Raw genomic sequence first — 18,021 nt, forward strand, 5'->3', positions numbered from 1 at the left:
ATGTTAGGACTGAATGCACAACTCAGAACTGGGCTGCAGGGACCTTGCAGTGTGATCCATTATAAATTAGGATAGATCTCATTTGGAACCTTGTCCTTGTTCTAGGTCTGGCTAATTACTTCATACCAGAAACTCATTTTGATGATTAATGACTTACTCTAGCCTAATATTTCTCCTTTTCCTTTCATTTATAAATAGTCCTTACTCTCCTTTCCAGCTAATATCAATTAATCTCAAAGCATTTTGAGTCACAGCTTCTATTCTTAGTTGCCTTAATGTAGTTTTTGGTTCTTTTTTAAACCTCCACACACAGACAGAAGCCAATGTAAATTTGCTCAAAAGTCTAATGATATCCTATATGATACCAAAACACCAAACTTCCCACTGCTATTCAATCATTTAAATTTTAAAATAACAAGATAAACATAACTAGCTAGAGTTCAGCCATAATTATCAGTGATCATCTGAGAAATGAAGAAGAAATATTGTACTCAAACCCATGTCAGCCACCAAACAAAACAGATGTTGTCAATCTGTGATAGATTGGTGAGATAAGAAAACCATTTATCCTTTAATGTAAACTTCTGTGAGAATAACTGCTCATTCTAGCAATTCTGTGAAAGATTTTGTGTTAGAGAAGAGATCATGGCTTTGAGTTCCCAGCCTCACAATCAAGACCCTCTTCAGTATCCCATTGGCAAGGATGTGCCAATCACTGGGAAAGTAAAAGTCCCCACCTCTTCAGTGTCACTTGGCTTTGCTGAGAACAGGTTATTTACATGCTGAGTGAGTTGAACAGCACAGGTGAAACCCAGACTCACAGGTTGCTCATAAATCTCCTGCTGATTTGAGTTGAAATAGGACTTCATAACAACTCTGTCCCAGGAGAAGAAAATATGATTTGCACAAAATGTGCTACTGCCTGTGTGCTCTTCTGCCCCTATCCTGTGTTTATTTTCAGTAAATGGATTTAAAATTATTTTTGGTAAGAATTATTGCAAATATTAAATGTGCCTATTTGCATGCATCTGCATTTTCTTCACATTAATACCAGCAGATTTTTCCAGAGCATGTTTGCATATTCAGCATCCTGAACAGCCATTGTCTCATCCATGTCATGGGAGAGGAGCAGCCCTACCAGCCCTGCACTTTGCCTGAACTGAAATGTTCATTTGTATGCCAAGTAAAAATAATTTTAAAAATTATATACAGCCACACATTTTATGAAAGGAAATAGTATCTGATTGCAGGGAGAAAAAAAAATAATCAAAGGATAGCTGGATATTTATAGAAATTCAGTGAGCCAATGCAAGGCCTGGTGTGACCTCTGCAGTTCTAGGGATGTATTTGGCTCATTGTGTCTCCTCTCATTATGAACTTCTGCCAAACAAATGGGGGAAAGGATGTGAAAAACAGATGAGCATTTTGCTTTCTTCTTTTCAGGAAAATCAGGACATATGGAAAAAGCTTAACTCCTAACAGGATTAAACTGCCAAGTTTATCCACCTTTCTACCAAAAAAAGCCCTATAGATACATGTGACTTGCAAAAGTATTCTCGAGTTTGCTGTGTCTTTTCCACTTGAACTATTCCCAACACACACAGTGTTCCACTTTGCATTAGAGCTGTGCCAATTAAAGAAAATAAAACTGAAATAGCAGATAGTAAATTCAAGAGCCTGAAAGCTCCCACTAATTGAAAAAAAAGTCAGCAATCTTAAGGCAGGAATGAAGAAAGCACTTTTATCAACTTGTCAGAACTCCTAAAGAACACAGATTACACAAATCAGTCAGGGAATTACGGCATTTAAGATCTAGTAATAGGCATGCTGACACTTAGATTGACTTTTGAGAGACAGAAGTTTATGTGTGTGTTCAGTATGACTACTCCTAAGCTGAATGAATGGATGAAATTCCAGAAAAAGGTGATGTGTACATCCAAAGACCCCAGAGCACCAAGGAAAACATGGTGCTCAATATGCATTGACTTTGTTCTTATCTTGTAGATTACATTTGATGGGAACTGCCAGTGCAGCACATGTAGCTCCAAAATTGCTTTGTCCTTTCCTGAGTATTTCAGCTGAATTTTGGCTCATTTAAAGATGTTTTCTGCTTTTTCTGAACTGGCTACTTTGCCTTTGCATATTTATTGCTAATTTACAAGATCTGGAAAATCTATAAAATTACAAAGACCTCTAAACTATTTCAGGGGAAGAAAAAAAATTGTCCAGACCCCAAGCCTTTAGAAGCAGAGAAACTTTGCAAAGAGTTGAAAACATAATAATGTGGCTGTATCAGTGGGACAGTGTTTTCATAGCTGCAGCTGGCACAAAGCAATGGATAAGGCCAAAGGAATGAGAGGCACTTCCAAAACAACTTTTAGGAGATGACTGGGAGTAGAGACTGGGATATGGAGCACAATGAAAAGATGTTGCAGCAAGTGGACTAAGGCAATTGTGGTGTTTGCCCAGCTATGGAGCAACATGCATCTTGTCACCAGTCCACTGGTAATTTATTTGCCTTCTGTTTTTAGATCATTTATTTGAAGCCCAGAGGCAGCCTCCTGTCTGCCTGCATAGCACCCAGTTTAGACTGTGTCCCCAGCCTGTGGGGTGCTGGTACTCATGGAGTTACAGCTACAGGCAGGAGGAGAGCATCAAGTGGACAGCAAGTGGTGGATGCATTAAAGGACAGGAATATGAAAGAATTGTTGTTAAATTAAAAGAATAGAAAAATCTCCTTTAATTAAAGAGATATTAAGTATAGGCAGAATTCCTGCAGTATCCATAATGAATAGAAACCAAGAATACTTCACATAGTTGAATGGGATTATACACAAACATTTTTTGTTTTATCAGTCAGGAGCTCTCGCCTTCAGTTACAGGAATCTTAAGAAGTGTCACCAAAACCCAGCCAACTATGTGAGCCTTGGCACACAGCAGCCTTTTAACAAATCACACCAATGTAGCATAGTCAGGAGGTAAAGACAGCCCCAATCAAAATGACCCAAAAAACACAGCAGCTCATTAACCCTGGGTGAATCTGTCCCATTCAAAATTAAGAAAAGTTTTTATGATTATTATTGTGGTCATGTTAATGACTAGAAGATAAAGCCTCATTAAGTCTCAGTTTGATGCTTTTCCATTCTGCTGCTGCTGATCAGCCCCCCTCAGTGTGCAGAGCACTGAATTTTCACCACCATCTTTAAGACAGAACATTTGGCATCACAATGTGACTTGGAAATTGTGCTGGCATGGCAAGCAGCGCTTCTTCAATATAATATGCAAAAATCACCCAGAAACCTCTTGAAGGGTTAACAAGGCAAATCTTTGAACAGTTAATAATATCATCCTTGTCAAAACATACTTTTCCTATCACACATTTCTTTACCATACCTAAAGCTATCCTCAGTCCTCCCCACTAATCCTAGGCAGTGCTGAGCAGTCACATTCCTCCTGCATTGTTTAGAATGAATGTTTACTCCAAGGCCCAAGTGTTCTCAAAGAGAGAGTGAGAAAATGGCAGCTGGGTCATGTATATATTTACCACATATTATTAATGTGGGAGTTGGCTCCTCATTCAAATGGGAACTGAAGACTAAAGCAGACATTGTGTAATGCCAAGCTCAGGAGAATGCTACCACGTGGAAGGAGATATTACTTTGCTCTCTGCAAGATCTATTCATCTATACAAAACCTGTCAGTTCATGGCTTTATATGATTTTCCACATATGTCATAGACATCTACTGGGAGCAGGCTTTTTAACTGCACCGCTGTATCTATGCAAACCTGAATGTTTGTGTGTGTATACATTTCAGAAACACCCAGCTGAGTGCCAAATTTTGACTAATTGACTTTTACTGGCAAAAATTCCTCCCTGTTTAATAATTTTTTGCCTACTTTGCATCGTGGCTGAGTCTGTCTTTACTGGCTGACTTCTCCCTCCCTCTTGTTTATCTTGCTGTTATTTATCAAGTGAAACAAGAGGAAATGCCAGTACTCTTTTCATCCCTGCATTTTAACTGTCCATTCTGTTATGCATTTTGGAAGACACATAAAGTAGGAGGGAGGTGACAAAATAGAAATTGAGGAATGTGTTGCTATACAGTGCCTGATCTAAATTAGTGAATGGCTATTTCCCCAGGAGAATATTTTGTCCAAGAGTAAATAGTCTTCCACTCTTATAGTTATCTGAACATTATTTTAATGTACTCTTTCCAATACTCCTGTGAAGTAGCCATTAGCAATTATTATAGACTATATATAATTATATTATCATCTTTATGATACAGATTGAAAACACAAAGAGAAAATGTCCATCTCCTGTGTAAACTGACTTCCTAGGAACAATTTAGACACCAAAGTAAAAAATGTACATTGTTTTATCCTTTATGTTACCCTACAGGCATAATATAATAAAAAAATCACATTTTTACAAGTGAAGGTTTATCTCAGCAAACTGGTTGAGATATAATTTTTCTATATAATATAATTATATTAATATTAATATATTAAATTTTAATTTATCAATATCAATGTAATAATTAGAATAATATTAATAATGTAGATATAACATATATATTATACTACATAGTATCCTATCAAAAGCCTGTGAGTGATCAGGAATGTCTAATGAGGTTCTCCTCCAGCTACAAAGCATAATGGGGATCTGATTTAGTGTATGCACTCACAGAATACACTACATGACTACTGTGAGCATATCATACTTAAGCTGTTGCATTCATTAACACAAAGAAATGGCTGTAACAGGGTTCTTCTATTCAGGCTTTTAACAGAATGTTTGCAGGGTTCAATTCTCTGTTCTTCTGAGCAAGTTTATGCCCACAAGTCCTGCCTTCCAGCCTAAGCTGTAGGTTATTTGGGAGAATTTATGCTTCTGCTCCCCCTCCTCGGTGTCACAGTTTTCAGAGAATTGGAGAACTGTCAGGACTCAGTTCCAGTGGTTACAGAAGTCCCTTGGAAGCTGGAGACATGGTTACCAGATCTTTCCCCAAGATTAGTTTATATATTCTACCTGAAGGCTGTTTCATTGTCATCATTTGTCTGGTAATACAAATCACCAGTAATATTCCCAAGAACTCTTTTGTTGGTTCCAGATTCTTGATGGTTCCCATTTTTAGGAGTCAAAATCACTCTCCCATTTGAAGCTACTTCCCTCAACAGCATCACAGCACTGGCATGAGTGAGGCTAAAATGCACCTACACTGGAGGGGGGAACGCTCCAAGGAGGGTGACATGGCAAAGGGGGATGGATAAAAGAAGATTCATTTAGGAATGAATGAATGAATGAATGAATGACAATATTTAAACAAAATACTTGCAGTGTATTCAGTAGAAAACCTAGTGTGGGGTCCCTTGGGAAAATGAGGGTATCACTTCATAAATAGACATGTTGTAGTACCAACATGAGAGTGAGATCCTCTCATACTCAGACAAGATGAATTCTGCAATTTCTGTTAAAGTGCTTGCTTTTCAACCCAAACAGCATTTATTTGAATGGCACTTAAGGATAAGTAAAGACAAAATGAGTAAGAATATCATGCAGCATACCAAGTTGGGTCATTTCTCCTTGCAAGTGGCTTAACTTAAGGCAATTGAGCCTTTGCCTCATATTCCTGTAGAAATAAGTTTCAGACAACATTCTGGTTTTCTTTGTTTTTTTAAAGAGAGTTATGAAAAAGCAAACCAATAACTTTTGCACTAAAGTTAAAGTAATTAGCCTAGAACACCGGTGTCAACATAAATATGATTAAAAAGTGTAGCTACATGCTATGTAAACTATTGCTGCACAGAAGAGCGTGAGGAAAGCTAAACAACATGAGCACAAGAGAAATTTTAAATAGGGCTTGAGAAAAGAGAAAATTCTTATCACTTCAAAATCACTGCCTCAAAGCCAGTGAGTCTAAGCTGAATAAGTACTATTTAATCTACCTACAAATAAGATCTAATCATAGATGGCTGGGTCACTATCATTCTCCAAAGCAAGAGAAAACTTGCTAGCTCATTTGAGAACACGTCTTTTCTTTTTGTGCAGCTGGATTTTTGGCATACCATAGCTCAGCCCTGTTTGGAGCCTTGTAAAAATCACTTATCTGGGCCTATCAGTAGCCAAATGGAACACTGCGAACATTCCCGCTGGAGCTGCCAGAGCAATGACGGCTCCCTGAGGATTAACTTCACAGTTAAAAAGAAAGCAAGCCTGTGTTACCACTGCATAATGGCCTTCATCTGTAACCTAGATCTGAGCTGGCTTCTTTCAAATGCTTTTTCACTGTGCTATCAGGAAGGGAAAAAGCCCATGCAGTTTGCAGGGAACTTCACAGGATCAAATGGTGCCCATAGGAGCCCACCATCCCTCCCCTGAGCCCTTCTGGAGCCTAAGAACAAGGAAAGGTCTCAAAAAGCCTTCCTGGAGAGCAGTGAGGGGCAGTCCAGGGGGCAGGGAACAAGCACAGCTTCCTCATAAGGAAACAGTATGAGGATAAGCACGCCCTGTGTGCTCTCCCTGGTGTGTGGATTCGGGAACAGAAGGGGGACGGTCGCTGCAGTTTCTGGTCACTGTGCCTTTGAGAGCAGGAGCCACTCACAGGGCAGCCCAAAGTGCTGCCCACTGCAAACATCAGCGCCTCTTCCTGACTTCTGCCAAGGGCTGGGTCTAAAATAAAGCCAGGGAATGTCACCTTAAAGGCCTTTGCCTACCAGCTTGTTCTGTGCCCAACAAAACATCGCATCTCCCACAGCCACTTAGGCCTTTCTACCTAAAATATAATAGAGCTTTTCCTGCTGACAATCTTTCAAGTAAACTTCTAAAATGAAGGATGACACAGAGCCTGAGTCCACCAATGCCTGTGTGCATAAATATTTTTCTTCCCATGGGACAGTCTGTTGGTAGAGCATCAGTCACATGTTGGAGCAGGAAGAAATAAATCCCTGAGCTCATCAACACTGAAGGCCAGTCAGTACAACTAGGGTACAACTGCACTGACCTCAGAAAAGGGCAGTGTTGAATTAATGTTGAGTAATTAGAAAATGATACCACATTTATCTTGAGAGCTGTGGACTCCTGATGACTTGGACCACATTCTGACTCTTTGTGGGAGGTTTATCAGATGCAGAGTAGAAATCTGAAAGATAACTTTGGACCCGGTCAAGGTAGGTAAGTAGGAAAGGGGAAACTCAGTTTAGACATCTAATGGGAAGTGCTTCAGTTCAGAAAAAGCATTACTGTATAGTTAAAGAATTTATTAGAGACCAATCCCTCCTTTGCTCATCTAAACTGTTTATTTGATGTACTTGCATCTATTCATTTATTCCACAGCACGCCCAAGCAGTCTGCCCTGGTTTTACAAACTCTAAATCTAAGAAACATAATAAAATCCATCTCCTTACCTGCTCTGTGAGGAGCTCTCAGGTACGTGGTACATGAAGACATTTCCTCGAGAGGCAGCCCAGTGACTTGCCATGTTTATGATGGGACACGTGATAAACTGGTCACTGATAAAAAAGGAGGAGCAGAGAGCAGACACAGTTGCATAAAGGAAAAAAGGGAAGAACCCCCACAAGCAACAAACCTCTATCTAGATAGTTTTCTATTTCTAATTTTCCAAACCAGCTCATATGTCTGTCTTCAAATCAACTGAAGGAAAGCACATTCACCCTCTACAAGACTAGTACTACTTAGAATTCACTAGAAGTGCTGCTTGATGGAGTGTTGAACAGTGATAGTAAAACAACCAGATCTGACACATAAAATATATCCTGGCAAAAAAAAACCCAATCCCATTTTTGTCTAGTTTATAAGGGCTCATGCTTATAATAGGTTAAAGTTCTTTCTGGCACCACTAGGTTGTGAGGGCATCTAATAAGAGGTCTTATATATTTCCTGGGTTAAGGATCAATAATATAATTTCTGAATTTGTATCTGTGAGATTTCTGCAGAGTTTCCAGAGCTGGAAGAGGTAAGAGACCACTTTTGAAGGTAACCTGCAGGGCTCATCAATATGGAATTTCTGGTGCAATATATCTGGGAGAGAAAGATTAACCAATAAGAGTGCAATGAGAAAGTCAAATGATCAATTTAACACCAGGTCTAAAAGGCACAAGTCAAGCAAATGTGTCCAAACCTTCCTACCTTTCCCTTGCCCTGAGAGGTGGGGTTGGAATGTGGGGTAAGCAGGAGCTGGAAGAAGCACGAGCAGCTCAAGAGAAGAGAGGAGACCTCAGTGCAATTTATCTCACTGTGATTCCTCAAGGCAATGTTATTCACACATGTATCACCACTCCCCATCCCTCCTGTGCCTGAGGACTCAGCCCATGCTTTGGGCGTTTATATACCTTTACCTAGATGAGTGCACACAAAGATATCTGCTGGGGAAGTGGGAGGTTTCAATTCTCAGTTTAGTGAATCTGAAACAGCAGCTTCTCCTTCAGACTTGGGAGGTTGAAAAAGAAAAAAAGGCTGGTGCAAGAACAAACAGTGTCAGAGAAGCATAACGACGTTGCTATTTTTAACTGGAATGGTTATGAAAGGCACTGTTTGGGTAGCTATCTTGGTTCAGCAGAGTTTATTTTAAGCTCATCTGTGAGACCACAAGTTTTGGGCTGACTGACCACAGGGCTCTTTGACAGTTATGGTTGACAACACCCAAATGAAACAAAAGTTACTGCTCTTCACATGCCTACCAGCATGGGGCTTTAGAGGAGCAGAAGATCATTGAAAACTAGGGAGTCTGGGGAGAGCAGTAACTCTCAAGAAATGCTTTGAGATACATTTCACCATTTAAAATGGATTGTCAGTAGGCACTATGGGAGGGGGTGGGGGTAAAAGTCAGCTCTTCTGAGGAAGTAGAAAAAAACTTAAATACATAGTAACCACAAAAATGAAACAGCTGTCCCTTACAGCCATGAAATACCAGAGTTAAAAAAAAAAAAATTAAACTAATTTTACACTTGGGAAAAAAATACCAGAAAATTGCATCTAAAGCAAATTTAAAAGTAGAATTATTTTAAAACCACAAAATATGCACAATGTATGTAGTTTATAGCAATTTATGTTGCTTTATCACACTTGGTAATCCTGTTAAAGCTTTAGCAGTTAATTCCTGACATAAAACTTTTATTGGCTTACACATCTATGCTGGTAGTAAGGTTTTTTGTTAAAAAGAAACAAAACTAACAAGAAAAATCCCAAAACCAAACCAACCAACCAAACATCAAAAAAACCCCAGAACCAGTCCCCTGTTTTCTTTACCATGTATGTGATGCTGATATAAGTGACTCTCATTCTGTACCTACTGTTTCACCTCACTTTCTGCTGTTGTTGGAGTAATTTCCAGAGTGTTTGAAGCAAAGTATTAGCAGATGCCTTGGTCTCACTACTCATCCTTTTGCTTTGCCAGGAATAAGCTGGCCACTTCTTTCCTTAGCCAAGGTATTTGTCTCATCTCATAAAGGAGCAGGTAACCCGTACACCCAGGAGCTGCTGAGCCTGAGGAGCTGTTGGTGTATCCCATCCCTGCTGGAAATGTGGAGTGCCAGCTCTTACAGCTTTTCAAAAGTCAGTGTTTGCACCACACTGACCCCTGGGCTGGATGCCAGTGATCAAATGTGACAGCCCTGTGTTATAACAGCTCCTTATAGAGGGATCTCAGGGTAGAAAGAATGGTTAAAATGTAAGTCCTACAGTAGTTTATTCTGGCTTAAAACCTCACTGATCTAAAGAATTACCCCCAGGGGTAACAGAGTTGATGGAAGGAGACTGAAGACAAGTTCTGGCTTTGATGCCCATGGACCACAGTGCTTCTACAAGTACTGCAGGCACTGGCCCCAGATGTCATGGTGATGGGAGGCTCATCCCTGGGACAGGCTACAAAGGAGGACAAACGTGGCAAGATGTGCAAGTTGATAAATGGCACAAAGCTCAGCCCACAACTCTCTGGCTTGTTTCTTCCATGACCTCAGTGCACCGGCACACCTGGACCACCCAGAAACTACTGTCCACTTTTTGAGTCAGATGTTCCAAGAGAATCTTGGCTCCTGTTCATCTCCTGCTCCCTAAGGCTTTCCCAGAGCAATGTTCTGCAGCTCTGATGGAGGAATAAAAGGAAAACCCTGTCTCTGAGGTATTGTGGAGAGGCTCACAGTGGGAGCAAGAACACTGAGAGTGCAGATACCAGGAGGCTGTAGCTATGATGTCTCAGCTCAGGACACAGGTGGAACAGGTGGAACATCTTAGACAGGCCCTGCTTGACATCTTTGCTGGAACATCTTGGACAGGCTCATTAGGATTCAAGTTACTAGTTTATAAGCTGTATCACATTAGAAAAGTAAAGAGTTTTCACAATTAATCTGCTCATAAAGCAGAGACAGGAATAGGGGAATAGTTTTTTGATTCATTTCTGGAAAATCTGTTCCACTTAAACATTCAGTCCCTGAATTTGCTCAGAGGCAGAAAACAGGAAGTTTTCCACTTCCACCTCCTAAAGGTCCATGGAGTGTTTCAATGCAGAGGATGGGAATGCATTTAGTGGAGGAAGGCTGCTCATTCCTCTGCTGACATGCATGAGGTGCTGGACCTGAGGAGCCTCTGAAGGAGCTGGGGGTGTTCAGACTGGAGAAAAAAGGCTCAGGGGGAACTTTGTTGCTCTTTACAACTGCCTGAAAGGAGATTGTAGTGAGGTGAGGATTAGTTTCTTCTCTGACTTAACAAGCAAGAGGAAATGGCTTCAAGTCATGGCTGACATTGTGAATAAATGTATTTTGCAGCCTTCATAATAAAAAAAAAAATGTAATTGCTGAAATCAAAGTTTTCAAATCTGACCACCAAGAAAAAGTATCTGACTGTATAATTAGGGGACTGGGAATAAAAGGCAGACTATTAATTCTACTGTCACAGGGATGAGACAACTCAAGAAACTGTTGATGCACAGTGTGCAAGCAACGCAGACAACTGTGACATGAAAATGCAAAAAAATTGAACTCAATATCCAGCTCTAGAAAGACTTGTCAAACTTCTCACAAGGCATAAAAATCAGTTCAATTTTTGTTTACCAATGCAATTAGAAACCTCAGAGAAAATGAAATCATATTCCCCATTTTCTGTTCATTTGCATAAGAATGCCTCAAGTTTTTCAGAATATAAATGCACACTTTAGATAAGCAAAACAAACCTTGCTCAACTCCAATCACACAGTTGTAGGAGGGTGACTTTCTTACCGGGTGGCGTTTTCCAACGCCCTGGAAAAGGATGAATAATCATCAGTTGAGTGTTCCAGGGAGTAATACCATGTAGCTGCATCTTCAATGAATGAATTGGACTCTTCTCCTCCTAGAGAATTTTGCAGAGCCTGATAAAAGGCTGTCTTGCTGTTGGCTCTTCCTTGACTTTCTTCAAATTTCTGAGAAAAAAGTGCGTACATGGAATTCAGAAACAAAACCAAATGATAATTTTTTTAGTGGAACAATGTAGGCTCAGGTCTCCCTCTGCTGGAACAAGTCTTCTCTGCTGTGATCTCTAATTCCTAGGGGATTGAGTAGGGGACAGTCCTACTTTGGCTTTCCCAACGCTGTCACCAATGAGAAATACTGGCATCCTCTGGACACAGAGCCCCTGATCTAGTAGATCCAAACCATAGGTACCAAACTGTGCTGATGGATCTCTGATAGTACAGAAATCCTGCTGGCTCTCACAGAAGGGGTTTCCAGGAACAGTCCTCCACTGCATGTGTGTCCAGTGCTGTCATTCTGATGATCTCCATGAATAAAACTAGAGGGGAAGGAGGGAGTTATTGTTCTTTTCCTTTGAAAATCCCAGAAAGCAAACATGCTGTATAGACCATTTCATGGCTATGTCACCTCTTCTGGGAACACCTACAAAGGAACATGGCTGCTCCAAGGTCTGTAGTTAGGTCCCTTCTGGAATAATAGCTGCCTTAGACGTGGAAGATATTCATTCCTCCAAATCCCAATGCAGGAAAGAGCCATGATCTTCAAACTTCATGACCCCTAGGGCCTTTCAGAGAAACCAACAGGGAAATGCCCTTTTCCCTGAGATCTGAAACCTTTCCTAACATAAAGGCACGTTCCCCAGAGCAAAGTGCCCACGTCACAGGGACCATCTTCTACACCAAACTGTGGACCCAAACATATTTTTACCAAACCTAAAGGCTGCTGGAATTTTTCAACACATCTTTCCTTGAAGAAGTTTTCTATGTTATCAGTTGAAACTTTACACTTTTTTAAAAAAATATTTCAATTTCAGAAACAAAACATCTTCATGAAAAAAAAATTAAAATCTACCCTGAACTTTCTTGTGCATCAAGCCCTTTCCAAGAGGACACTACACAGGTGCATATTGCTTGAAACTTGGGTAAGAGCTCCAGAGAAAAAGATCTAACAAACCATCTCTATTATTTTGGGCAGTCAGTCTGATGCAAACTAGGCCAGTGTCTGCCCAGTTTAGTTGCTGTAGATGCTTTACTTAATATATTATTTCGATGGCCCACAGCTGGTTTTCATCATGCTGCTAGAAGGTCTTTCCACAACCTTATACAAAAAGTACAGATGGAATAATAACTTTTCAGTAGATTCACAGAAATGAAAGATGGAAAATAAGTTCCCATGTGCTGGGGCTGAGGTTTGTCCTTAGTATTCTAACACTCTGTGCATTTTGAATAAGTGACTTTAAGGGATTTGAAAACTCTACCAAGTATTCCAAGGTCCAAGAAGATCTTGGAAATTTTCCTTGTATTTTTAATAGATTCTTCTTTTGCTGGATTTTAGCCCATGCAATGTGAAAGAGTCATGTGGTGCCAGCTTTAGTAATACAGCTGTACTTGAAAAAGATGGGGAGCTCACTCCTGTCACATCACTTCATGTGCACAAATGCCACATATGAAACTGCACAGCACTCTTGCCTGTTAAATCATTCAGCTTAAAACCAGTAAGGACACACATATTCTTCTGCAGGAAATAGAAATGATCACTGAAGATCAGACTGCAAGTTCATTGAATTCAAAAGCAATTTTTCCATCACAGCTTTGGCACACATCAGTTCAGGTTGCTCCTAACCAGCAGAAGCATTGCTTTGTTAAGAATCTCTCATTTGAAGACTGGGGTTAGAACTTGTGGGTGAGAAAAGATGATTTTCCGTAGCAGAGCAAAGCCCAATCTCCTGTGTATAAATCAACCCATACAAGAAACTTTCATGCATGGCTGGCTTTTTAAAAGGGATTTGTTAACTTGTTCTACTCTTGTCATGGATACTTAAACCAGAGAGAAACTGAGAAAAATCTTAGTGTATTGATTATGAACTTAGGAAGTGATCCATCACTGTCTCATCAACGGTCAAGTATCGAATAAAGGTTATGGTTGAAAACCACAGAGAAGAGGATGGATCATCATACACCAACATATGGTTAACGTGACAAACTCCCTGTCAAATGCTTTCATAAATGCCAAAAATTGGTAAAAATGAAGTTTCATGAAAAAGTTTTTGAATTAAAAAGAAAATCTAAAACCAAAATAATTTGGTAGTTATTAAATACAGGAGGATAAGTTCAGGATAGGAAGTCCCTGAGCTGTGAAATGCTAGAGGTTTGGAGAGTTTTTACCAAAAGTACCAGATTTGCTTTCCCTATTCTTACAAACAGCCTCTTTTAACCACTGCTGAAAACAGCATTTTGTGCTGAACAGCCCTTTGATTTACTCAGTGTGGTCAGCCCTAGGTATTTAATGTCAGAAGTCAATGAGAAGAGGCAGAAGGCTGGCTTGGCAAAAAAGAAAGGTGCATACCCAGCTGAAGCAAGGTGATAAAGGAAGAATACAGAAATGCTGCTTGCCACTGTAGGGAAAGAGTTCATTTGGCCAAAGCTCCAGTTGGGGGGGAATCTGCCAGAAATGTAAGGGGCAATAAAAATTGTTTTTCAAATATATTAATGAAAAAAGGCAGTGTAGAAAAAAAAAATAACATTGACCTTTTCCAGAATAAAGATAGTCACTTCCTCCACAGGGACATGGACAAGGCAGAGATGTTCAACACTTTCTTTGCCTCTGTCTTCAACAGTGATGATGGACAATGAGGGCCTCAGTGCCCTGAGCTGGAAGACCATGACTGTGAGAATGATCAGCTCCCAGTCGACTGAAATTGTGTGGGATCTGCTGCTCCAGCTGGATCCCTACAAATACATGGGGCCTGATGGGATTCAGCTGAGAATCCTCAATGAGCTGGCTCATGGTATTCCAAAGTCTCTCTTGATGGTTTTTGGGAGTCTTGGGAATCAGGAGAGGCCCCAGCTAACTGGAAGTTGATGAACATTGTCCCAGTTTTAAAGGAGGACAAGGAGGACCCAGGGAACTACAAGCCTGTCAGTCTCACTTCAGTGCCTGGTAAAGTTATGGAGATTATTCTGGGAGGTATTGAAAAACACCTGAAAGACAGCACAGCCATTGGTCTCAGTCAGCACAGCTTCATGAGGGGAAAGTCCTGCCTATCAAACCTGATTTCCTTTTATGACAAGGTAGCCCCACCTAGTTGATCTGGGAAAGCCAGCAGATGTAATCTCTTTGGATTTCAGCAAAGCTTTTGATGCTGCCTCTCACACAGTCCTTCAGGACAAAATGTCCAGCTTTCAGCTGAATTACTGTGATACATGATTAGTGAGCAACTGACTGATGGGTCAGGCACCAAGGGGTGCATGGAATGGGGTGACATCAGGCTGGTGGCTGGTCCCTAGTGGGGTTCTGCAGGGCTCCATCCTCAGCCCAGCTCTTTTTAACATCTTCTTTAATGACCTGGGCACAGAACTCGAAGTTTGCTGATGACACTAAATTGCTAGGGCAAGGGAGGGGAATGTCCTGCTCTGCTCTGCACTGGGGCTGCCTTACCTCAAGAACTTTGTGCAGTTTCAAATATAAAAATCTGCAATAATATAAATAATATGATAATTATATAATATATAATATATAATATATAATATATAAATATATAATATATAATATATAATATATAATATACTATATATAATATAGTATATTATATAATATATAACAATATAATATTTATAGTAATAACATAATATAATGACAATATTATTCTAATATAAAAATGCAATATAAAAAAAGATTTTAAGAGTGCATTCAAAGAAGGATCACAAAGATGGTGAAGGGTCTGGAGGGGAAGGCATATTGAGGAGCAGCTGAGGTCACTTGGTCTCTTCAGCCTGGAGGAGACTGAGGGGAGACCTCATTGCAGTTACAATTCCTTTGTGAGTGGAAGTGGACAGTCAGGCACTCATCTTTTCACTCTCAAGAACAATGACAGGACCTAAGGGAATGACCTGAAGTAGTGTCAGGGAAGGTTTGGGTGAATGTCAGGAAAAGGTTCTTCACCCAGAGGGTGGTTGGGCATTGGAACAGTCACAGCACTGAGCCTGTCTGATTTTAACAAGTGTTTGCTCGATGCCCTCAGGCACACGGTGGGACCTTTGGGCTGTCCTGGGCAGGGACACAAGTTGCACTCAATCTTGAAAGGTCCCTTCCAACTCAGTATACTCTGTGATTCTACTCTATGATTCTGTGATTCACTGTGCCTATGTACAGATTTCTGTGGTCTTCAAAATGCCCCAAAAACTGCAATTTTCTCAGAATAATTTCATATATATATAAAATATAGCACTGTGAGGCCCACAAGACATGTTGACTCATGAAAAGAGGGCTCAGGCAGAGATGGATGATAAAGAGAAGATGGTAAAATGGTAGGAATTTTCATCCCTCAAACAGCACTAAAATAGTACAACCTGAAACAATCTCTTAAGCATTGCTTTGGCTACAGTATAATTTAAACATCTGACTTAAAGATAATAGCCAAAATCAAAGCAATATGTTCAAAGTAAAATTCATTAAATATTAAAAGGACAAAATATTTTAACGTCTCAGAAACAATCAATTCAACCGATTTTCCATGTCCAACATATGTTCCCGTTATAAAATATATGACCAAGGAACAATTTTCAAATCACAGTAGATACAGCAACTGCTACCAGATTAATAGAAATAGCTGCACATCATGTAAAATAATTCACATTTTGCTGACTTTTAAAGAGGCATTAGGAATTGGCCTCAGAGTTATAATGGGATATTCTAAGAAAGTATTTAAGAAAATAATTAAAGAAAGCAGGTGCACTTCTTTCTACTCTTCTGATGACTCAAAATCATAAACATTGCCTAAATAATGAGTTAAATACTGTTTACTGTTCTTGTTGCTGCAGGATATCTTATGGAGCATATGAATGAAACTGGCCCAGGGTTTCACTTAACAGGAAATTGTAGCAGTAGGTAGACCAAATATTTACATCTTCCAAGGGGAAAAATGTACTTTTCTGACAAACTGGACCAGTGGTAATGCTAACAGTGCACGTACAGATCTGGGGCTTTAAATGGCTTTTGACAAATACTGTCACAAGAGATGGTGAAAGACCTGCCACTATTCAGCAGAGTCTTCCAAGAATTCTAACTAGTTTTGATATGAAGTGAAGAGTTCATCCCATTCTCCTCACTGATGGCATTTATGGAGACATTTCTCCCCTGGTCATTACAATAAATATACACATATCTACCACCTGTTGTATATTGCTGAATACTGTTGTATATTGCTGAATACCTTTTTCCATAAAGAAATTAATTGACTGTAATAAAGTGCAGGATGGTAGTTCTGTTTGCTTACATGAGGTAAATAAACTAGATTTCTATCTACCCATTCCCCTTTATCCTGGGTTTGGGTTCTGCATCAAACTAGATTATACTAAGGAGGAAAAGAAAAAGAAAATAAATACATGAATTACAACCTCAGTCTTTCAACAAAATCCTCGCAATGTGGAGATTACATAGTAGGTACTTAAGAAGTGGAGGATACAGACTGGGCTATACTGACCTCCATGCATATACAGAACATGAACATGAACATGCTCCATGAACAGAGACATGGAGCAGCATGAGTGAATCCATAAATGTAATGCCATTAGGTCCTCCCGCCTGAGCATCACATACAGGACAGGGACAAAATTTTGTCCAGTTGGGAATTTAAATCAACATTTTTAGAGGTTTCTGCTCAGCTGCCCTAATCTATGACTGCTCAAAGCTAATATTCCCTGAAGGTCTGCCATGGGAATTGCAGTGAATGGGTTCAGGCTTAACCACTCCATATGTCACATATTAGTGCATTATGGTGCCACTTGCCATTCCCTTAACAAACTGCTTTGTTTCTCACTTAGTTTCAACCTTGTGGTGGCTGCACTGAGGATGAGTAGGAAGTGCTCCAGGAAGTGATGAATCTGTCTCAGTTCACATGAATAAGCATTTCAGTGAATGCCACAAAATGGACATTTCATGGGCATACTCTCTGCTGCAAACTGAGAGACCTCAGCCTTTAATTGTAAGCAAATCACACATAAATGCCTTGCTAGCACATGAGTGGTACCTTCTGTCTTACTGATACATTTTTAATAGCAAAGACCTTAATAGGCACAAGTGCAGTGTTGCAGTGGGAGTTCAGAGACACCCAGTGTACCCCAAGGCCAGTAAGATCCCACAGAATAACATGGTGCTAACTGGATTTTCCACCTTCTGGTCTGCTTGCAGTCTAGAGGTTTCTGTCTCACTTCTATGTGAGGAGTGTGAAGAGTTTATAACACTTACAACACTTACATGCAACTTCAGTCTAAGGTGATAAGCTTTCCATCATGTCTCAAGCTTGCTTGCATCCAAATGGCTAAAAGTGTCTCCTTACCATTTCCAGGATCAAAACTAAGAGAAATCAGGATTACTAGAGCAAGTCCTTGACTGAATTGCCCAGCACAGTTATTCCTAAGAACTGGTAGAGAAAGTCAGTAGGGGTTAAATGGTTTTACCCCTCACTCCTCACACTCTCTACACTGAAATCATCAATCCTAAAGAAGATGGAAATTAGGACTTTGCCAGTTCCATGTGCTTGCCAGAGTACCTTTTAG

General features: G+C 40.0%; 1 protein-coding gene across 1 annotated transcript in view; it reads right to left on the minus strand.

Moving 5' to 3' along the window:
* Positions 1 to 18,021, minus strand: part of TG (thyroglobulin) — a 144,440-nt gene that overhangs the window by 9,586 nt on the left and 116,833 nt on the right. The window contains exons 44-45 of the mRNA XM_086878477.1: positions 11,234 to 11,415; positions 7,409 to 7,513 (exon numbers count right to left, since the gene is read on the minus strand). Coding sequence (XP_086734603.1) covers positions 7,409 to 7,513; positions 11,234 to 11,415 — 287 coding nt within the window. The remainder of the gene's footprint in view (positions 1 to 7,408; positions 7,514 to 11,233; positions 11,416 to 18,021) is intronic.

This window comes from Cyanistes caeruleus, chromosome 1 (assembly GCF_971803275.1).
Source record: "Cyanistes caeruleus chromosome 1, bCyaCae1.hap1.1, whole genome shotgun sequence".
Classification (NCBI taxonomy): Eukaryota; Metazoa; Chordata; class Aves; order Passeriformes; family Paridae; genus Cyanistes; species Cyanistes caeruleus.